The sequence below is a fragment of the Acomys minous genome (genome assembly GCF_964271855.1).
Source record: "Acomys minous genome assembly, chromosome: 5".
Classification (NCBI taxonomy): Eukaryota; Metazoa; Chordata; class Mammalia; order Rodentia; family Muridae; genus Acomys; species Acomys minous.
Genome location: NC_140494.1, coordinates 86,003,697 through 86,027,243, shown reverse-complemented (window position 1 = coordinate 86,027,243; position 23,547 = coordinate 86,003,697). Strand labels below are relative to the sequence as shown.

Below are 23,547 nucleotides of genomic sequence, written 5' to 3'. Positions count from 1 at the left end.
CTTTATTATCATGTTTTGTTAGAACAAAAATTAAAATCAGTTATACCATATTGTTCCATTACACTTTTAAAGTTCTTCAAAAAGTAAAATCAAAGGAAAGAAATATCAGTTTCAGAGAAAATTACTTTGGGGGAAAAAACCCAACCCAACCCAAACCAACCCAAAACCTTCCATCTTTTGCTCTCTTCCCCATTCTCAAACAAAGGGGAAACTGAGGGATTCACCCTGAGCCTCTAGAGCTGTGCCCCGAGGCTGACACCCAACTCTCCCCAGTCTCCTTGCTCTCACAGCTTTGTTCTCTTAAGAACCCTGGCCATTCACACCAAAGCTACAGAATGCAAAGACAAAGTCAATCATTTGTGCCTCAGTTGCTTGAGTTTCCAAAGCCAAGCCCGGGTCTGAGCTCTGCATTGCTCTGTGAGGGCCTCTGAGTGAGGTGCCCAGCTGTTCCCAAGCCACAAGAAAGACTCTACTCAATGCAAACTAGAAAACTGGAGACTCGGGACAGCTGTGGGGATTCAGCACTGAAGTGAATTGGCGAGATTAAGTGGCTCTATTGACACAAACGTTCGCAAATACCGTCCCACCAACAGAAGGAGACTGTGTCACTGTGTGATCCAGTAGTCCGTCCTGCACCTCAACCCTGAAGCTCAGGGTGTGTTGGAGTGAAGAAATCCTTTTTCGACCATTTAGCACCAAGAACAAGTGAAGTGTGCAAATCAGATTTGTAGGAAGTCTCCTTGGTCTAATTGTCTGCCAGTTACAGAGTGACCACGCATACTGAGTGGAGAGTCCCCTGTAGCCAACTGTATGAGTGATGAGGTAGCCACACGTCACATCACTGCCAGCCTCCCCAGAGGGTGCAGTGGCACCAACCTGCCTACTGCGCGCTACTCCCTCCTCCAAGGCCCACTTCAACACCAAGGCCAGGAGGAGCTGTTCAGATCTGACCCTTAAATTCCATATTGGAATTGGCAGAAATGAGAATGTAATAAATAGCACTTATAATCTGGGAGTCAAAGTTAATTTTTTTCACCACCGAAATCATTTTCTAAAGCCCCAAACTTTTACTGCTCAGTGACCCTTAGGGGGAAACGTGTAATAAGCCAAGTTCCAGTCAGAAGCAGAGGCAGCTCATAGAAGTATCCAAGGCTCAAAATGATTCATGACACAAAGTGGCTTAGAACAAGACAGAACTGTCCCAACAGAACTCTGTGAGCTGTGACTCCAGGCCCTTTACTCTTAGGTATGTATGACCAGAGCTGGTGACGCTAGTCAGCAGGACCAGCTATTTGCACTGTGAGTGCCCTTTATCCACATCTTAGCTAGTCAGCAAACAGAGGGCTAAAGCGTATGTGCACTGGCTCCATCCTCTTAAAACAAACACTGCCCAGGGGGTCAGAACAGCGGTTCTTCATCATGCGCAGAACACTGGGGCTTTGAGAGAATTCCCACCCAGGTCAAAGAAACAGAACACATGGAGACAGAGGAGGGAAAGGATGTATAGAAAACGTCCCCAACTCATTCCAGGACTTGTCTCCCAAAGAACTGTCAGGGTTTGAGATGCCTTGCCCCTGCTGCGCTGCAGCTGCTACACCCCACAAGATCCCGAACCCTATCTTCCGTCCATCTCACAATGCCGTCTAGTCTCAATCTTTATTCAGTTACCTGTGTCTTAAATGCCCAGAGTATTTCATCCTTGCCAATATGCAAGCACACCTACACAAGCAAGTGAATGAACCCTTACACGTGGACACACACACACATACACACACACACACACACACAGACGCACGCACACATGCATACATGCACACACGAGAGAGCGAGCAGTTTTTGCACAGTAAAGTCAACTTGATCTAAAACTCCTTTCAGCTGTGGCTTCTTTGTCAAGCTTTCTCTCAGAACAGGAAACATCAGGTTGGGCTTCCAAAGCTTCCAGAGGATAGCTGTGAGTTCCTTTGGTTTCCACAGTCACTTGTCGAGGGTTGCGTTGCTTGAGGAAAGATGTTGTCTCCCTTCTATTGTACGTAATAACCACTTAATTACACTGGACCCTGCCTACTGAGACCTTCTGATAGACGATGGAAATGCTTGTCAGTCTTCTACCACCTACACAGTGAACTGGCACCACCTCCAAGCATTCCCTCTCGAGAGCGGCTCTCCTACTCAGCAATCACTTGCTCCCCTTTTCCTCCTTCCTACCAGTCCCAGGGCCTGAAGAAAGTCCAGGAAGAAGATGAAACTGCGCTTAGACTACACAAGCAGCAGTCTCCCTGAGACCAAGGCTCGGTATGCTTCTTCTTTGCTTACAGAGTTCCATCTCAGATCCGTCCTGGGCAGGGCCAAGAGAGAGAATGTCAGGGCTTAGACAGTTGTAAAAGGCCTGAGAGATGTGTTTTGTACTGGAAGGCGCAGGAACTGTGATTCTTTGTATCATAACATAGCTTGGGCAGTTCTTCCTGCCCACAAGGTTTCCCTAAGGACCTCAGAATGACTGGGGTACCCTTTTAGATGCCAAATGCCCTGGTACTTTTTCTGCCCATCCCTCCACACACCTGTGTGCACTTCTCCTCCTGCCTTTCAGTGCCACAGCCAAGGGTTCAAAGCTGCCTGCCATCTCAATGACCTCTCTCCCCCTGCCCGGAGCAGTCTTCCTACCCTTCAAGACTCATCTCTAAATAAAGATTCTCCTCCTTCTCCCACTCACTCACCTTTCACATTTAGCTTGCCCAGAGGAACCTGCAAGGAGACCACAAACAGGATGGGTCTGACGTGTGTTGATGTCATTTAACCGTTTGGTTAAACTCACAGGGATCCGTGTCAGCATAATTACCGGCCACGGTTTGTTTCTTTTCCTGCCACTCTTCTCAGCCAGTTGAAGGTTGTCCCACCCCCACCCCCCCCTTTTTTTTTTTGAAATTAAAATCTTAGGTCCCCAAAGGTTTGCGTGTAAGGATTTAGAATCGGAGCCTGTGTTTGTTTGCTCCTGAGAGTTACTTTGGGAGGAGACTGTTAATGAAAATATCCTGGTGCTTGTCCCCCAAGGCAGTTCCTTCCCAGAGCACATGTCAGTGCCTGTCAGGTCCTGATAAATGGGAACGACACAGAGTGAGAGGGTAGAGTGGTTGGGAGCTCCACGGGGCACAAACGCAACGCGTTCCACACAGAGCCATCACCAGCGCGAGGCTGGTGTTCATCAGGTTTCATTTATTTCTTCATGAAATTTTTCCTGACCCTGCCAGTTAATTAGGCTAATGTGTTCAAGGCTGTTTGCAGCATGATTGTTGATCCCTTTTGTATGTCTGAAATAAGAGATTCCTATCAGAACACTTTATTCATACTCAAGGGCAAGGGGGGGGGAAGGTCTGTCACCACGGTGGATGTCTATCCTGTATGTGCTGGAGGAGCTACTGGCATCCTATTTGCAAACAGCAAGTTAGCACAGGATGACACCTTTGACCTGAAGAGGTAGTGTTCCTCAGCACGCCACTGTTTTGATTAAGAAAATGCGGTCAGCGTGTCAAAGAGCCACTTTTCTTCTTAGTCCAAACGTTTTCAGAATGCTCAAACATCTTCACAGAGATAGGAAGAGAACGTACTAAGGAAGCACCAGCGAGGATCAGAATCATGTTTGAATTTCCTCAATGGTGCTTTCTTTCCCTCAGATTCAGTATTCACAGCTGATAGCTGAGTAGAGTCCTGCATGCGCAGAGTGGGCAGTGCTGCCCCACGCTTTAACTCTGTACTTCCCAGGGACCACTTCCCCCCTCCTGCCCGGACGAGGCACTCTAGAAGGAAACAGGGCATTTGTACTTCACACCATATGACTCTGGGAGTTGGGTTTTGAGACGATCCATCTAATTAAAGTGGGTCTGCTACTACCAAGTACCTGGTACACGCCAGTGATTAAATTAACACCTGCACACTTTGAAAAATTAATCCCTGGATATGTCACACTAACATACAATCAAACTACCCAGAGTGATGACGTTGATCCATATAAAAGAGCTGTTCTCATTCAACTGCCTTGGCTGGGCACAATTAAACGGTTGGGTAAGAGGTTGGCTAGCCTTGGTGGGGGAAAGTTAAACAGTCCGTGAGTGAGTGGTGAGACTAAAGAGCTGCCCACGGTTTCCCCTTCTGTATCATTTCCTTTCTGCAGCCCTCTTTCAGGAAGGAAACCCCCAGCGAGACCTCAAGAGTGACTTAAACTCATCAACCAAAAGGAAGCCGCTCAATTTACCACAGCTGGAAACTACTCAGGACAGGCAAAACAACTCACCCCATTCCTCCTCTCAGGAGAAAGCAGAGTACAAGTTAAAATGCTTGAAAACTCCATGCCCCAGAATGTCACTTACAGGTTTCTTGAATACTTAGTGACAAGCAGGCCATAGAGGTAAGGATGTGCAGGTCTGTGAGTCCCCATCCTGCTCACTACAGAACACAGCGTAGTCGTTGGCCCTTCCTGTGACAGAGAAGCAGACGTGTGGCCCAGGTGCTTAAACAGGGTTTAGCAGGTCACAGACAACTCAGTTCCAGGCACATGGAAAATGCCTCACTGCATGAAGAAGTCCTTGGAAGTCTTGGGCTGCACACAGTAGGGTCTGTGGTTAGGTCAGGGACAAAGTCCAGCAGCCAGCAGAAATTAGACCAGATGTTCTGTTTTCAGCAGTCACCATGACATGATGTACACATTTAAACACAAGAGGTCTCCCAGGGGAAAATAATCAAATTAATACCTTAGCTGTCAAGGGTACACGTAAAATAAAACACTCTTTGATAAACACAAAGTAAACACAAAATAAACACAAAGTCACTCTTTGATATGAAAGGGTAATGTTCTAACAAATTTTTGAGTGTTTTCTATTACTTATTCAAAATGTGTTTTATTTAAAAAAAAACAATGAAGGGCATATAAATAGTATCTAAATAAAATTATTAAAACTGAGTTAATATAGCTAATTTATAGAAATATGACACAGGACATCAGGAAGGAAAACGGCAGTTGTTTAAATCTTAAGCCCTTTATTTACTACAATGCAGAACATTTTACTTTTTGACATCAATAGGTTGGTGGGATTTGTTTTTGTTTTTTGACATTTTTTATTTATTCAAGAGAAAAAAAAGAACTGATATCTGTTAATAACATCAGTAAATTAGAGTGAATACAGAAATGATTCTCCTTTGGAATGATGCCAAAACAGCTGGTCAGCAGATTCTTCTGTCCAATACCGGCAACATATGAATATCTATCAAACAACAGTGCACAGTAACGATACAGAATAACCCAAGGCTTTCATTTTATACATCATGGGATAGTGACAAACGGTAGATGGCCTCAATCTACTCAATGGATTTGCCGATCCTAAATAGCTCTGAGATTCAGAGAGTGTAATATTTCTTTACACGCTGTGCCATGATTTCTCCAAATAGCTTCTCGTGTTCAATAAAATGTCATTCAGACACCTTTTGACTTCAGTGCATGACATACAAATGGCCATATCCATTACACACATAAATAATGAGGAGACTCGTGGAGTATGCAAAAATGAGAAGAAATAATTTGATTTTCTTTTCAATAACCTAATGAAAAAATACCCATTTCTTGGCAACTATCCAGTTTTGGAAACAATATCCACCTATGGCCCAGTGAAGCGCAAGAGCCTCCCTCTGGTTTTCACTCCTCAGGGCCCACCCCCAGTCCGATGCCATCTTTCTCTGGCATACATTCCAGTCTTTGGAAATATGAAATACCCTAGGCAAAGTGCCCTTCTCCAAAACAATATTCCACTCAAAAATCCTGACACAAATCTTAAATTAATGCAGGCAGGCAGGAAGGCTCTTATGAAATTCCCAGGAATGACACATGTATGCAACATTAAAGACACCTGATAGGTCTGCATGCCACCTTATTAAATTAAAAGCACCTGTGTATTTATATGATGCATCCAATGGCTTAGATATTAGGATTCTAGAAATAACACATGTCTTATAGCAAAAAATATACATATAATAATCCACCTATAGTTTATATAAATGATGAAATGTTTTGAATATATCTATATATATATATATACACACATATATACTCTGTGTATTTGCAGAATCAGGCACACAAATACTACAGTCCTTCATTGGCTCTTCCATGTAAGTGTCAGAGACACTAGATTTCAAAGTCTATGGACTAGAACAAAGGTCATCGCTGAGGACAGAGGACTGGCTTGATGCACCTCCCCTTATGAAGAACCAGATTTGCTGGGCAGTGGCAGCCTGCAATACATGCCTTATTGCATGGGCCAATCTCGTTCCAGTTGTCACAGGTCTTTACACATCCAGGGCCACAGGTATCATAAACAGCGCCATGTTTGCACTGGGTAGCTAAAAAAAAAAAGAGAGAGAACAACGTTGCTGTAAGTAAACGGCCATGACAGCTCACCTTCTGCATGAGGCAAGTCTTGCAGGCTATGCATAGACTCTGCCACAACCAAAGTCAGATTTACACTTTAGTGAAGAAAGACAAAACAGGTACCATTTGTTTTTGAACACTTAGGGAGTTAAGAAACCCAAAGACCTGTCTCCTGGGCCAATGAACGTTAGAACAAAAGTGATAGTAATCAAAGCTTTCCATTCCTAGGTAAGACAGGTCATAAATTTGTAAGGCCATTAGAAAATCGGTACGGTTATTTAGTTACTGCAAAATACCATGACAATTTAAGCCTTCAATAATCCTTCCTGTTGCTAAGTTATTATGAAGAAAAACATCACACACAAGTATTTCCATATCCAAAGCATAGAATTACAAAAGGGGGAAAAAATCTGAAAATATTTGAAAAATGTGACACATTTTAAATCAAAGAGATCATGTGTTGAATGAATCAATTTGAGACAAGCGGGAGGAAGAGTACGATAGTGTCAGATGTGGAAGAGGCAGATGTGTGGCCACAGAAGGGCAGCAGCTGGCCGCCTGGGTCAGAAAGTACAAACCAGATACGGTGACATAGGCAAGCCGTACTAATTTGATATCTTGATTAACTCAGAACTGAAATGATTTGGATAATATTTCAGAGATACTGAAAATTCTCAAACTGATTTGTCAGCAAGCTGTAATACAAAACATTCTGGAAGTTTTATGAAAACTTGACTTTTCCAACTGTCTTAGCTCCAGTGACAAAGGAAGGGGCTGCGGCTCATTCTCAGCCATGGGAACTTGGCACATGCAGGAACTGAGAGCAGAGATTCTCCAGAAACACCAACCAGCACTCCAAGCTTCATTTGAAATTATTTCAAACAAAACTAATAACTACAGAGAGTCATTTTTCCCTGGTTTAATTTCTCCATTTTAGTTTGTGCATTGTGAAGAAAATACCAGCCAAGGGACTGATCCTGGACCCATAAGCCTTACAACTGTTTCTTTTCAATAGACCTTACTCCAGGTCTTTGGATGATATATTTGTAGTTACCAAAGCACTGGTATTTGTCCATATTTAACTAATAGTGAGTTAATAAGAAGCACTAAGTAAGTTCTAGGAGGGCTTCCAGAATCACCAAACAAGGAGAAAGGTGGCCAGTCAAGAGTTATCAATTGCTTCTCTCACACATGCTCCCTGATTATGACGTCAGGCCCACACTTCAGATCAAGTTAATTAGACCCTCTGAAGAGGGTAAGGTGGGACCAGGATGTCGGTCATTTAAAATCACCCAGACTGGTGATGTTAGCATGCAGCAGGGACCGAGAGACGCTCTGTCAATAACTTTTACATCCACGCTCCCAACACTACAGACATGGACAACCCGTGCTTCCAAAGTAGGTGCATAAAAGAAAGGCCTTGTGCATCCCCATCACTGTCCTCCTCAGACTCCACTGGAACATGATCTGACCCACAGCGTGTACCTATTCTAAGTATCTGGGTTACATGGGTCATGGGCCTGAGCTCCCTTCCCTCACCTATGTATTGTCTCTCATTCACACACGACCTTGCTGACTGTAGGTTTCCAGAACTCCCTCTGCTGTCTTTCTGTTTGCACATTTGTCTTGTCCCTTGCTGTTAACAGAAGCCATCTTGCTGTTAACCGAAGCCATCTTGCTGTTAACCGAAGCCATCCCCATGACATCGGGCTTACTTTTCTCCTCCTCTCAAATGCCAAAGTATATGGGAAAACGTATAGCCATTTTGCCCTACTCCGTAATCCATTAACACTGCAAACCCATCTCTCTCGTCTCCCTTTTTAGTGAAGCTGTCCCTTCCAAAGTTCTCACCAGTAACATCTGCTGACAGCCTTGCAGCTTTCACTTACAAAAGAGCCTGCTCAGTCATTTTGTCCGTTTGGCTTATGACATTGCATGCCCTCTGGTTCCTCGCTAACCCCTTACAGATGCACTCATCTCTTGGATGTCTGTGTTTGGTCTTAGCACTAAATGTTGAAATTGCCTCCTAGCCTGCTCTTCTGACAAGCTTTTGTACTCTTCTTCCCTTCACTTTCCATCTCCAATTCTAGTTTTATCACTATTTTCTAGTTAGAGAGCTTCAAATCTATTATCATTAGCTTTAATTCTTTGACTAATCTAATTTCTTATCTAAATTCAAATGTCACCTCTTTTCAAATAGCTCCTGAAAACCCCAGGTGCCCTTCTTTTCTCTGCATTTCACGGCACTTGGGCATTATACTTGCTTACTTGTTTGGACTGTCCAATAATAGTGAGGTTATGGAATATTTATGCGTGTGTGTGTGTGTGTGTGTGTGTGAGAGAGAGAGAGAGAGAGAGAGAGAGAGAGAGAGAGAGAGAGAGAGAGAGAGAGAGAGAGAAGGGGGAGAGAAAGTGTGGGTGTGAGTGGGTGTGTGTGAGCATGAGTATAGAGGAGTGCATGTGTGTATGCATTTGAGTGTGTTTGAGTGTGAGCTTGTGTGAGGATGTATGAGGATGTTTGTGAGTGCATATATGTCAGTATGCAGTGTGTGTCTGTGTGTGTGTGTGCGCGCACATGCGTGCAGTGTGCTTCTATATAAATATGGATTCTGGTGGCATTCCTGTCCTTGGCACACAAGCCAAACACTTTACAGGCTGAGCTGCCCCCAGCCCTACAGGTGTGATTCTTAAGAGAGAACCATAGGATTCCCTTGTACCTCTTTGAAAATATATCAATTTCCAGTCAGCTCCTACAAGATTTTTTTTCTGAGTTTGCAGCTAAATCTGTGTAGTTGTATATTTAAATAATTCTAAAAGTCGTTATGGCAAGCATTCCAGCTGAAATGAACGAACTGCTGAGGTCTGGGCTCCTGAGGGCAGAGCTCCTGCCCACTGTATTCCAAAGTTCTGACACAAGGCTGAGCATCGGGGTGAGGTGGGGTGGGACTCCGCTTTGTGTGTATTAGATTATTTATGTTTGTTTATCTTTTCTCTAACTTTGGTGGTTTCATTTAATGACAAATAACCCTTCACTCCATTTCCAACATGGATGCTCTTTGGCCAGTGTCAAGTTCATTTTCACACTCTTACTTCCTGGTTATCTCTTAGCTTTTGTCCACTCAGTGCTTTGTTCCCTTCAGTTCTCAGAAGCGTTTCCTCTTCCCCGTGGTCTCCTCTCCTTATAGATATGACTTACGCTATGTCTTCTGTCCTATAATACCAATTATTGTTTTTCTAGCTCCACTAGACTTCTTATCTTTTTCATACCAAGCAGAGACATCTTTTATAATCTAAGAGTAGAAGTTAGGCTGCAGAGAATGAAGAATTCCAAGGACCTAACAGGTTCCGTCATAAGAATGTCATCTTAATTTCAGTTCAAATTACATCAATAAGCATCTATCGGGTATCTGATATTAAGCTTGGGGAACAGCTGTGAGACAGACATCACCTCTGGCATCCAGTTACAAGAGACTGGACTCACAAGCAAACAGGCAGCACTGCCACATAGCTGGATCCATAATATAGTGTAAGGTGTAGAGTTCTTGAGAGTGAAAGCCAAACACAGTGGGAGAGAAGAGAAAGAATACTGACTCAATACCGAGAGTCCGGTGTGGATCGAGTGAGACTGCAGATTTTTTTAAAAAGTCCAATTGAGATAATAAAAGGTAATCAGAGGGCCGGTGACACAGTTCAGTATCCACTTAGCACACGCAATGCCCTGGGTTTGCATACTAGCAGTTAAAAAAAAAATAGTAATAATCAGTAGAGCCTTGGGAGACCAAAAACATTAGAAAGAGCTTCCCAGGCAGAGAGATACATATCTCAGAGATTAGTGTGGACAAGCTAACATGGGTATGGTGGTTGAACCAGTATGCATGGGAAAGGAGATGGCCCTTGGCTTGGTAGGTGAGCAGGTGTGGAGCTTGGGGAGGTAGGATGAAGATAAATAGAGGCAGAGCACCAGCCCGGGGCCAGAGACTGCAGAAGCCCTCACAACACCCTGAAAAGGGAAAGCTTAGGCAGTTTTTTAACTGAAGAATGCCATAATCAGATTTATCTTCATTTCAGCACACTGTTTAGATGAGCCTAGCAGGCAAGTACTGACTAGAGCTCTCGTTTCCTCTCTGTGAATCCATTTGTTTTTCAAGCTCATAAAAGAACAGGCGATGGTCTCTTTCTGAAGATCAATACCGCCAACTCACACATCCATCATCCTGTTGCACCAGGACCACCTCAGGAAGTCTGCAGTTCACTCAGCGGCTTCAGCGATGCTGCAGTCAAAGCACCTGTCTGGCAGCTCTGAGAGGTACGCGGGCCAGCTGAAGTAGCCTATGTGTTCTGCCGTGGCTTGTAACGGCTCGGCGACTCTAACTCTAGTTAGGCTGAGACTTAGTGTTTGAAGCAAACGTGATGCCTGTTCACTGCAAACATGCACCCAAGCCCCATCGCCAGTCTTCTGTGAAGCAGGCCACCTCTTCTGTGTTCCACAAATGAAAACATTCAGAGGCTAGCAGTGGCATAAGCTGCTGCCTTCTTGTTTAAGATCCGAGCCAAAGCTTTCAGGGCTATTTCACAATTATAAAAATTCCAGGCTTTTTTTTTTTTTAACTTCTTGGCAAATCTGGCCCTTTATACTAAAGCGTTTCCCAACACTTGAGCTTAGATGACACGTATTCAGCCTTGCCACCTTCAACTCTCAGGAGCAGCAGTTGCTGCCACTGACTGAACACCCGCCGTGAGTTGGACACTCTTCCGGATGTTTCATGCATGTATCACAATGGTCACACCTTGATATGGTGCGATTCTATAACATTCCCTTCTCTCCATGGTGAACAATCACATGATCTTAACCTAGTACACCATCAGCATTATACCCTGGCTCCTTCAATAGTCCTTTCTCAGCGACCTGTGTTCAATATACACTCCCTCCGATCTATCTCTATGCCCTAACCTTTATAAAATATATTTGAAAAGATGTATTTATTTATTTTATGTACATTAGTGCTCTGTTTTCATGTACACCAGAAAAGAGAACCAGATTCCGTTACAGATGGTTGTGAGGCACCATGTGGTTGCTGAGACTTGAACTCAGGACCAACTGAAGAACAGCCAGTGCTCTTAACCGCTGAGCCAGCAATCCAGCAGCCAAAATAAGTTTTCTTAAGTCCTCACTGGCTTCCATCTTTAATAAAAGCTGACTTCCTTCCCAAGGTCTGGAAAGTGTGTACATCCCAGCTTCCTCTCCGCCCATTCTCATCTGTGTTCCGCTCTTCCTTGATCATCAGGATCGAGCCAGAATAAATTCCTTTACAGTGTGTGAAATAACTGGGGTTTTGCTGCTTTGTGGCTGTTCAGCCTGCTTCTTGTATAGGGACTATTAGCCCTGACTCCCTGCAGGCCTTCAGCATCATGGCCAAGCACCACCTCTTACTAAGAGAGCTCTCTTCTTTACACTGTCCAAGGAACTACCCATCCCTTTTTTCCATTTGCTTTCTACAACTCCACGCGATTTGTTCTTCCTTCACACTGAACTATCATTTGCAAGTGTTTATTGTAAGTCATGCTTTTGTCTTCTTCTCTCACAAGACAACAGCACTTCAATGACAAGGATCTCATCACTCCTAGTCATCAAAGTACCCACAGCACACCACGTAGCACGATGCCCAGGGCTTAAGCCACTTTGTACTAAGTATTTTTGGACAAAGAGAGGCATCTACTTGACACATATCAAACGAACTAGTTAATGAGGACAAAGTGCGAATAAGCACTGTTGTAGGAATTTGCCTGTCCAAGGGAGGGAAACATTCTGCTGGGGTTTGTTCAACTACCTATTATAACACATCGTGTTCATCCTGAAGACCTTAGATGACTGTGATGGTCCCGAGTCGCCTTTGTTCCACCCATGATCTAAACTAGTTGTGACTTCCATGTTCTAAGCACATCCAGCTGTTAGCTTGAAGCTGGGAGGATTTTGCAACAGTGGAAATCCTTAAATTGTTAAAATGTGCATGTCACAGAGCATTTGTCTTAAGTGCTGTCTACCCTGCCCCATGGGAAGCTCCTGTGTTTTGTCAAGTTGCACTCCAGCTGAATCACCGATGGGATTTCCCATTGTCCAGGAGGGATGTGGCCCGCTCACATGAGCGTCTGCACGTCTCGCCGTTCTTATCCTGACCATGGCAGTGAACGGCTGCTACGTGGATGCTCCCGGGGGGCTTTCTTACCTGCACAGCTCTGCTGAGGCTCCCAGTGCACTTTGATGCCCTCTCTCTGGCAGGCACGGGTATATGCCAGAAATGACTCACAATAACAGTTTTTATGGACTGGACATTCGCACATGTCTGTCACACAGGACCTATGGGTCACAACAGAGAGAAAAATATCATTTTAATATATCAAACTATGAAAGACCGGACATGATATCTGTGAGAAAAGGTCGGGTGGATACCTAAAAGTAAGTATAAAAATTCTGTAGGCAAACCCACTGCTTAATTACTCTGAACACTTTAATATCGTGCTTTCACTCTTTGAGAGAACTATCCCAAAGAACTTGTTGCCCTGTCAAAAATGTTCTAATAGCCCCACTGCTCAAAGAAGTAGCCATTACCTGCATCTGCCTACTAAGGACTTGGAATGCAGCTGGAGCCACTGAGCAAGCAAATGCCTGACTTAACTTAATTTTAATTGCCATAGCTAGGAACAGCCACTGACAATGGACCCTACTTACAAGGAAGTTCTTGGAGCACAGAAATGCAGCCATTTGTGACAGTAATGGCATGAGAAATGGTTGGCTCTACTACAGCACAGCCAAGAACACCAAGCAACTTGATAAAAGCACGAAAGACCATGGCTTTGGGATGTGTAATTAGCATTCACTCTTGCAAGGTCTCACATCCCAGTCTCATCTTCAGGCTGCCAGATAACACGTTCCCAAGAGAACAAGCATTTCAGATGCTTAGTTAGGCCTAGCAGGGAGGAGGAGGAGAATTCAATCAGTATCTCCAATTTAATTTAAATATGAAAACAAATGACCAATATATCAATTAAGCTGAAATGTGTTCAAAGGCAAACAAGTTCTTAAACATCTCTACTAGACAGACATAATAAGGAGCTTGCATCACGAAAGAATATTACAGTTTACAAAGTGCTTTGGCAGATGGTCCGTCACAGAGTAATAAACAAGGGCTACTGAGCAGAGTTCCTCTGTCATAGATGAAGGGATCATTCTACTCAAGTAAATAGATGTGCCCAAACTCATATTTAGAAGTGTTGAACGAGCAAATCGAATTCTGCTTCCTAACTTTGAGCATCCCATCTCTTACCATATCATGCTTAAATCCTCACCTCCACAGGCAAATGTACCACTCCAAGATTAATAAAATTAAGCTCCCCTTACTTTTTTTTTCTAGTCTTTGTTCCTTCCTTGCTGAACCAATTTCAGGGCTGAGTGAGTAAAAATAATCAAGATTTTAATTGATGCATATGATCCTGAAAAGTATTCAGGCCATGGCCATCCAGTGCCAACACACGGATGTTTCTCTCAGTGTGGGTCATGGAATCTACTGGTTGAAGAGAGAGGCCAGTTAGCATCAGGCACTAGTTGGTGTACCACCTAGCTATGAACAAGAACTAAGCAACCAGATTCAAGAATTGATGGTCTAGCCCACTACTCAAACACACAGTGTTGAGAAACAGGGACCAACAGACGAAGGAGACATGAGGCTGAAACAAGAAGAGCCTTTGACATGTCATTGATGCTTGGTACATGAACGCCAAGACTGAGAAACTGATCTCCTTCCTTCCTGTAGTGAACAAAGATGCATCTCTTCATACTTTGGTCCAACTTCATTAAAGAAACCCTCTGAAACCATGGTCCAGTAAATGTATCCAGGCGCACAGCCGTGTCTTTATACTAGATCTTGCCTCTGAGTTTCCCAGAAAGAAGTCAGATTAATCTTGCTTGCGAAGTAGCCACTCCATGTTGCCCCATGCATCCTCCTCTACTGCATTTCCTTTCATGTTTCAGTTTTCATTACAGAAAACCTCACGTCTATCATCTTCATACTCAGACTCCACAAACAGCATTGTTGAGTGCTACAGGCTACACCTTTATTGTCACGCCCACTTTACGTCTCCAGTACTAGGCTTTTGTCTCACCTCTTTGCGGCCTCCATGGAGGACTTCCCCCTGTATACACAGTTCTCACTGGTGTGGGACAAGGTAGACTGACATCTAAGGAACCTGGCCCATGATGGAGATAAGTGGGAAAGTGGTGGTCCAAATAAAGATTTTTATTTTTCAACAGAAAAAATCTTACAACTAAAAGAGTAGTAAGCCATGTGAAGAGTCTCCAGAGAGAGGAATTTTCAGAACAATGAAGTCTAAGGAAAGAGGCGTAACCTACCCTGCTCAGAACAGGGACCCATTTAAACAAACTTTGGTGAACGTCCAATGAAATATTCTTTAGCCATTACACTGATGTTTTGAAAATATTAAAATACTAAGCAGTATAAAATGTAATATTGTATAATCACAGAAACAAAATAAAATAGATATCCTCAAGTGTCCATAATGTCCATCTTAAGGTAGTAAGTGAAACTACAGCCAGCATTATTTTTTAACTCTCCACAATTAATATATCTCATGTCTAAAAATTAAATATCAAAGGAAGCATGGACTATATTAGTGTTTAAAATCATAATTTAGGAACTAGAGTTGTAAGATAAAGTGAAACAATCAGAGAAGTTCACGGTATCCATTTATTGGTCTTAGTTTTTAAATAATTCTGCTAAAATATTTCCAGACTCTATTGGGACCTGCTGATACAAACTCTGATTCAATTTACTTTTCATTGTCCTCACATTGCCCTCCTGGTCCTGTGAACTTGACATCCAGACAGATGGAACAGGTACTAGAATAATTACATACACTTTTGCTGGTTACAAAGGAATTTATTACCAGAAAACTAAAAGCATCTTGAAATGTACTTCAAACCAACTTCAGAAGGGGAAATGACTGTTATTCAACTCTTCCACTCATGTTTATCACACTTAATAATTCAGTGTGAGGAAAACATAGTTTATGACATGTGGCATTGGGCTGATGTGCATTTCTTGGAGATTACCGTCATTTCTTTAATTGATATGCATCAACTATTGTATAATATATGATATGACATGAACATCATATGAACCCATGTTATATCCTATGTATCAAGATTTTAATAACTTTTTAGTGTTGCTGAGATTTATGGCATCTATGTTTCGGATTTTACAACATTCCCTTGTCGTGACTATGGTCTAATAAATGAAGAGTCTGTCGTAGACTCAGCTCTCATTGTGCCAGTGGGGAGACAGAGCGCCCACTCTGAGCTTTGCCAGGCAGGCTCTGAAGGTAGAACTACCTGCCTAGTCTCTGGGTTTTATCTGCAAGGGACATAATAATAATGGGGTTGTAGAGAAGGACAGAGATGAGGGAAAGATGCCAAGGCTACTAGAAAATAGAGAAAATAAAATTATGTAGAACTGCTACATTCATAGAGGGAGATTTAAGATAGATCTCTTGCTGGCTGCTCTCCCAGAGGAAATAGATTGGAAAACAAATGTTGTGTCTGTCACCAAAGAAGTCAGTGGAGGAGAAACTGGCCAAAGATCAGGCCCTTTGCCCTTGGTGTGACAAGACAGAGTCCTGAAGGGTCACTGTCCTGAGATTGAAAGCACTCCAGACCAGAATCCCAGACGCTGTTCCTGGAATGAGGAAGCTCCCAGTGCCAGTTGGCTTCCGACTCAAACATCATCACCAATGGGGCGGATCCTCATGTTAATCTTGAAGATGCAATCATTGACGTCCCAGAAATGACCAGCTGGATTCATCATCCTGAGAGGAAACTTTCCAGATGAGGTATCTCTCATAGACCTTTGGGAAGTTCAATACCTAGGTAACCTTAAAACCTGTTCAAAGGAGCAGTTGAATATTAGCTCATTTTTTACCTTGCTGTTTGCCTTTTGTTCAGGGACATTTGTCTGCCTATTTGTTTCTTGCTCCCTATATCGGAGATGAAAAGTAATTTGTTTGTGGGCCTAAGACTGCTAAGATAACTTTGGGTCAGTGGACTCGTTCCCACATCCTGAACTTCCTGGTTTCCATGGTGACTAGCTCTTATTTAAGAGGATGCTAAGAATTGACTACAATAAAATATGAATCTGGCCAAAGCTACTTTCTCATATTAACCTAGGTTTCTAAATGGGGACTTTTTAATCGCCTGACTATACTTTAGACACCACCATCCCTCTCGCAAGCAGCTTTTTATGTTAAAGGGGTTTGCTCTTCATAACCTCAGGAGTGGTTGTTCGAGTCTTTGGCCTGTGGACCTCACTTATGTCTTATTTTATCTGTTCTCAAGTACAATCTATTCACTTTCAGGAGACCCTTCAGCAGTCCGATGCTTTGTATTAGTGTCTCTTTGGCTGTTCCTCAGGGCCTGCAAACCGCCAAGAGTGGAAAGTGGAGACCCTATCCCTCCCTATGCCCATTTCAGTTGGAAGTAGTCAGCTCCTAACTGACCCTGAGCTTCAATTCTTGAGGGGATGTGCTAAATAGTGAGGTTTATATTAGCAGGATTCAAAGATATTAGGGCTGGATCCTCTTTTGTAGTTGACAACTTGTAAAAATCAGAGACTCCAACTGTAGGACTCGGAATACTGGTCAAACAAAATGTAATGGGATCTGAGTCACAGATCTGGGCCCAGAAGTTTCCTAATAAATAACCATTGACATCTTACATGATAATTATTTGTCTGGGGGGCTTTCTTATAAAAAACAAAAGCTCCCTTATAATTCTTGATTCAAGGGGGCCTGTCAATCAGCTTCACAAGAATACTCCTGAGAAAGGTTATCTATTTTAAATGTGAGTCAGTGTGGTGGTCCCTTTGGCCACTGTCTACTCTCTCCCCTTAGAGGGCTCCTCTTTACTCTGCAATAAACTATCTTTCAATATGTGTGTGTGTGTGTGTGTGTGTGTGTGTGTGTGTGTGTGTGTGCGTGCACACGCATGTGTTGGTTGTTCAATGTCCCCTTGAAAACACATCCATTTCCTCTCATAGTAGCCAACTCATTATCAACACCAGGGTGAACATCTATGGTCAGATCTCTCTCTGAAATTTAACTTATCTCAATTTCTTAGCAGGGAAGGCTACAACTTCACTACTCCATCCAAGAAAGCTCTAAGGCAGTAACCATAGGACATGAGTGGTTGTCTAAATCACAAGTAAATTATAAAAAAAATAAAGTTTCAGTCTACGTCTATAGTCATAGTAGACACACAAGTCTGGTGACTAGTACTTTGGAAAACTCAGAACCTTCTCATAAACAGAAGGTTCTCTTGGGTGGTCCTATCTAATGGAACCCAGCTCCATTAGAAGATGAAGTTGCCCTTGTATTCACAGAGGGCTTCCTAATTTTGGTCAGATTAGGATCAAGGTCACTTCTGCCTTCTGACTTGCACCTCAAAAGAAAGTTCATCCTAATGATTAGTGAGCAGAAGCAGAAGGACACAAGTTGAAGGCCAGCCTGGGCTACATGGTGTGATCCTCTCTTAAGAACAACAGAAATGAAAGTTCACAGTTTTTGGCATCAAATCAAGATCCCTAGAAATCTGAGTTCAGCCTACTACTCCTGCCCATTTGCATTGACCAGACCATAGAGAATGTCTCATCAACCCTGGGCCTCCTTCCCACCTTGCTAGTCATGCTTTAAATAGGCTTTGTGTTGTATGTTGTTTTATGATGTCTGCCCTTTCATGCTCAGTTCACATCCCTCACACATTCTCCTTGACTAGCCCAGGAAAGGATAACCACACCCTACCAAGCCGTGTGCTTATGGCAGCTGCAGTGTCTGAGCTTTCCTAACTTCTTTCTCTCTTGGGATGAGGAATGTGACCCCTGCATCCAGGCAGAGTCTTGAACATCTAACTTGGTAAGGACCCAGAAAAGCACAAAGCACAGATGAAGGAGGTATGGTCACCTTGCACAACAACTCCCATGGTTCTACACTTGCCTCACAGGACATGGGTACACATGGGCAGGGGTGGGTGCTCACAGGGCTGAGCACTTGTCTCATAGGACATGGCTACACATGGAGGGGTGCTCACAGGGCTGAGCATTTGTCTCATAGGACACGGCTACACATGGGGGGGGTGTTCACAGGGCTGAGCATTCGTCTCATAGGACATGGCTACACATGGGCAGGAGTGGGTGCTCACAAGGCTGAGCATTTGTCTCATAGGACATGGCTACACAAGGCCCCAAGATAAGCTTCTTCTGTAAAAACCTTTCTGTCCTTGTTTTCATTTGGAGCTTCTTACACTCCTGTCCTGTCTCCTAGGTGAATTTTTTTTTCTTAACTTAATGATTGTAGGAAAATAGGACTTGGTGAGATAATTCTGCTTTAGTAAAGATATTTCCAGAAAAGTACATGTTCATTATGGTGAGAATAACCTATAGCTTTTGGCGTTATTAAAAATATTCTGCTATTGTTAAAATAAACATGGCTGTGCTTCCTAGCAACGGCGAAGCCAAGTGCATCTCCCCCCTGCTTCCTCTGGGACAAAGGCCATTTATGATGCACAGAGGTGAGTGTCTCTGCTCCCAGGCAAAGAGCTCACAGTGCTGAAAGGGCAGAAGGATTAACCTTTGGGAATCTCTACTCTGTTTCCAGGAGAACAGCAAGCAAGCCAGCAGAGGCAGCAACCAAACATGGAGGGGCACTTTCTCCTCTGGAGGGGTACTTTCTCCTCTGCCACCAGAGAGTAACTTTGCCTGGACTGTGTCTGTCAACCTGTGGGTCAACTTTCCTGAGACTAAGGACTAATGAGGCAAAACGCAGCAGCAGCAGCAGCAGCAGCAGCAGCAGCAGCAGCAGCACGGCCACCAGTTCTCCTTGTTATTCACATCTGGGAAGTTCTTAGATGCTGGTAAAACTATCTTAAGCTGGTTGTTGTTTGGGAAACAAGGAGAAGGAGTCAAAGAGGAGTGCTGGGAGACAGCCTTGGTCAAGGGGTCAAGCTCCCATGAGTCTACTAAAAGCTTCGCATACAATTTAACCCTTAAAATTCTGCCCTCATTGCTGAGCCTGAATTTTAAAAAAAAAAAAAAAAAGCTTCTAGACTTAGTAAAAATGGTGAGATGACCTATCCATATCACATTATGCATTAAAAAAAAATCTCACCCAGGTAGCAGCTGTCAACATTCTCCTCAAAGCCACACAGACACTTAACCAAACTTGTGCTTATCCATCCACTCACTCAACGAGAAGGAAAACAGCCCTAGAGTAAGAAAAGCAAGGCTCCCAGATTCAACGACATGGGCAGAGGTAGAAGCTGCTTTATTGGGTTAATGAAAGGGCAGGAAAGCTTGTAGGACCAAAACCAGAGGACATTTCTATTTCTCCTTCCGGATCCTTCCTGGGCCAGCTACAGTTTGGCACCACGGTGGCCATTTGTCCACTGTGGGTCAAACACTGGTCAGAATATTATGTCTTCTATGATAGCCAGGGGTTGCCAGGACAGAACTCCAAGTATGAGCTTCTCTGTAGGGTGTGAACAGAGCCATTGAGTACTGAGGATGCAGTCTGGCTGGCTCTTCTTGTTACAGATACAGAACAGATCTCAGGCCCGGCCCCTCCCCTTCTCCCTTCCGCCATACCCTCAGTGAGACCTTTGGCTGACTCCTAAGTGAAAGGAAAGGACTGGTGCAGCCTGTGCTTATTGAAAGCAGAAAGCAAGGCACACAAACTAAGGCAGCCCACTTCACCAAGTGGGAGAGAGAGGGAGAGTACATATGGAGACCAAGCATTGGACTCTAAGTCAAACAAAATCTATCATGGAAGAAAGCAAGTGCAATTGAGAAACTGTGGACAAATCCCATGGGGTGTGCCATAGGCAGCCAGAAGGCGTTCCTGTTGCAAGATACATGAGATGGACCTTGAGCATCTGTGGAATTTGCTTGATTACAGAGCAAGGGCAGGGAAATTCCAGGAGAGGGAGGGGCTGCAGCATAGGGTTTTCAGATCATCTCTGGGTGATCTGGATTGGACAGTCACACAGTCAAGTTCTCAACATACACAGACACACACATACACACACACACACACACACACACACAAAGAGCAAAGGACTCTCACTGGACAATTGTGATGCCTGCCTGGAGGGACAGCCGGCACACCATCTGGCTGTGACATTTCTTTCTTATAGAGATCCAGTCCTCTAGGGGTCAGGTCTGCTTCCTAGAGTGGCACAGAATGACCCGCCTCCATGTGCCAGGCTGCAATGTGCCTTCCTTTGCTTCCAAGGTAACTCTAAGCTTGTGTGGTTACCCTCCTGCCTTCAGGGTCCTTCCTTCCCTGAAACCTGCCCCGTTCCTGCTTTGGGAATGGTGAAGGTGCGACAACTAAGTTAACAAAAGTGCAACCAAGCCATCCAGATAGTTATTTACAGAGAATCCCTGCTGTAATTGCCCAACCCTCATACACATTAAATGCTCATAAATACTTTAAAAAAGAAAAAAAAGCTACTTAACACTATGGATACGGAGAAATACTGGTTATTTTCTACTTTGTGAGACAAGGCCTCACTATGTAGCCCATGTTGCTATAGAACTCTCAGCCTTCCTCCCTCTGTCTATTGTGTGTTGGGAATACAAGGCGTGCACTACTGCACTTCGCACGAATTGATTTTCTAATCATTATAACATTGCCTGAGAGATAAATGGCACTGCCTGAATAGCAGAAGCTACCGGAGCATACAAAACCCAACACTGACCATCACCCTCCCGTCTGCTTTGGAAGCTGATATTTTTGTGGGCTAATGTAGGTTTCTGTGATTACAGTGACTTATTTTAAAGGTGGCAACGCTTGCTGTTGTTTGAGCTTTCTATAATTAATTTATGTAATCATATAAAATAATGGGTTTCTTTATCAAGCTTCCCTGTAGGTGTATCACTGTACTTTGTTCATGTGCGTTCACACACATTACCTTTCTCTGTTCTCCATTCTCGTTCTGCGCGTGAGAACACGTGACAGGTGGCTCTCTTCCCCCTCCCGTTACCTTCTCCTGTCCCCTCTTCCCTTTGCATAGCCTCCTTCCCCATTTTTATACAAGGATGTGGATTTTAATGGATGTCCTACATACATCTAGCCATCAGAGTTGTGAGCTCAACAGCCAGCATGCTTATATTGTAGAACCTAAAAGGTGTCCCTTCCTCATGAGGCCACACATCAGACCACATGTGCCTATCAAGACCCTGGTTTCCAAAGTTAATAATGGCACAACATTCTCTTTATCTCACTCTTGGGTGCAACTTCAAAGATACCCGGACCAGAGATGCTAAGCCAACATTCTTGAGACAAGAAGTTTTTGAAATTTCAGATTTTTTTCCAGACAATTTTGAAAAAAAAAAAATATATATATATATATGTAATAAAATATTCTAGGACATGAAAGCCAAATCTAAAACCCATAATAATTTTGTTTTACATATACCTTGCATCCAGAGCTATGAATAGTTTTACAGTTCCCTTAGTGCATTTGCAGTTTAATTGAAACCACCCATGCAGCAAGGTGAGGAATTTATGGAACTTTCCACTTGGGGCATCACATTGGCACTCAGAAGGCTTGGATCTGGAAGCATACACCTGGTATGAGCTGTAATGTGGTGGGCAGGCTCCCTTATAGCTACAGACTGAAAATGGTTGCTGCAGGCAGGGGGCGAGGGGAGGGGGAGGGGAGGTGGAGGGCGTCAGTTTCTTGAATGGTGTAGCCACTGGGGGACTTCTTGGGAAAAATAAACAGTTCAGATGGAAAGGAGGGGATACCAGAGGGCAAAGGAGCGTGAATATAATTAGGATGTGTGTGTGTATGTATGCAACTGTCAAACAAATTTTTTAAATGGAAAATCCTCTTGAAAAATGAGCTGTCCTTGCTCAAGTGTGAAGCACGGCTGTGCCAGGAAGGAGCTGACCATGATTACAGGCATTTACTGCTCTGTCTCTCCTCTAGAGATAAGTCGCCATGTCTCTCTGGGCTGCTCTTGGCAGGGCCTGCAAGATCTTGCTGAGAGAGGGTCTCACTCACCAGCCAGAGAGAGGGGAAACCTGGTCACCACCCCCCTCTAGTGGCCAGAAGGCAGAGCGCCTGGCACGAGTAAATTTTCATTCCAACATTTGCTTCTAAATCAGAAAGAAGCCCCACTTTTTTTTGGAGGGTGAACGATAAAGGACCACGTAAAAATGGCTGTCTGGCAGAAAATCAATCACATTTCTCTTAAATTCATGTTCAATCCATCACTACCATGCTCACCGTAGAACAATTGTAGGGCCAGCCGACCAAAGCCCTGTAATCTAAGCGTCGGCCCCTGGCGCCTGCCAAGAAGCTTGGGAGCGAGGCTCACTCCTCCAGAAGACAGAGGGAGTGCAGTATGAGTGGGAGAAGCCTTAGCTCTATCTTTTAAACAAATCATTTTGTCAAGGCACTGAATAGAGCTTTATGGACTTTTGCTTAAAAACAAAACAACAAAAAAACCCTTAAGAGTGAGCTGACTAACCAGGGAGAAAGATCCTCCATTGTGGAAGGGAGGAACGCCACCGAAGTGGGCACACCCCTGTACTTAGCCCAGAGCTTCTGGCCCCTGTGTGTGGGACACTTCCCCACCTAGGTTCCTCAGCTCTGTCCTCAAGTGTAATTCAGCTCCAGCCTTGCCTATGAGCATGGCTGTTAGGAGGTGGCCAGATCGAGGGACAGAGGGAAGAAAAGATCCACAGCACCAAAGACTGGCACGGGAATGGTGCACAATCCTACTGTATCCAGTAGGGCCGCCTTCAGCAGCAGTGGGGATACACAGCCCTCCTCCTGCTCTCCCTCTGGGGAGCCTTCTCCTCATACCCAGCAATCTGGATGCACTTAAGTCCTGACCTTTGGAGATTTTGCAGAAACTTCACTATATAGGTGTAAATCATTACACTCTTTGCCCCGGTCTCGCTCATCTCACCGGAGACCTTCTGACACAGCGGAGGAGGGAGGCAGGGGCAGGAGACAGCTAAGAATCCTGGGTTAAAAATGTAAAGGGATGCTTGCTCATGGGCTCCAG

At 43.9% G+C, this 23,547-nt stretch overlaps 1 protein-coding gene across 1 annotated transcript in view; it reads right to left on the bottom strand.

The window, feature by feature from the left end:
• Positions 1-5,007: 5,007 nt before the first annotated feature.
• The window catches only part of BMPER (BMP binding endothelial regulator), a 241,863-nt gene continuing 223,323 nt past the window's right edge, over positions 5,008-23,547 (bottom strand). The window contains exons 14-15 of the mRNA XM_084783929.1: positions 12,634-12,764; positions 5,008-6,381 (exon numbers count right to left, since the gene is read on the bottom strand). Coding sequence (XP_084640055.1) covers positions 6,200-6,381; positions 12,634-12,764 — 313 coding nt within the window. The 3' untranslated portion in view covers positions 5,008-6,199. The remainder of the gene's footprint in view (positions 6,382-12,633; positions 12,765-23,547) is intronic.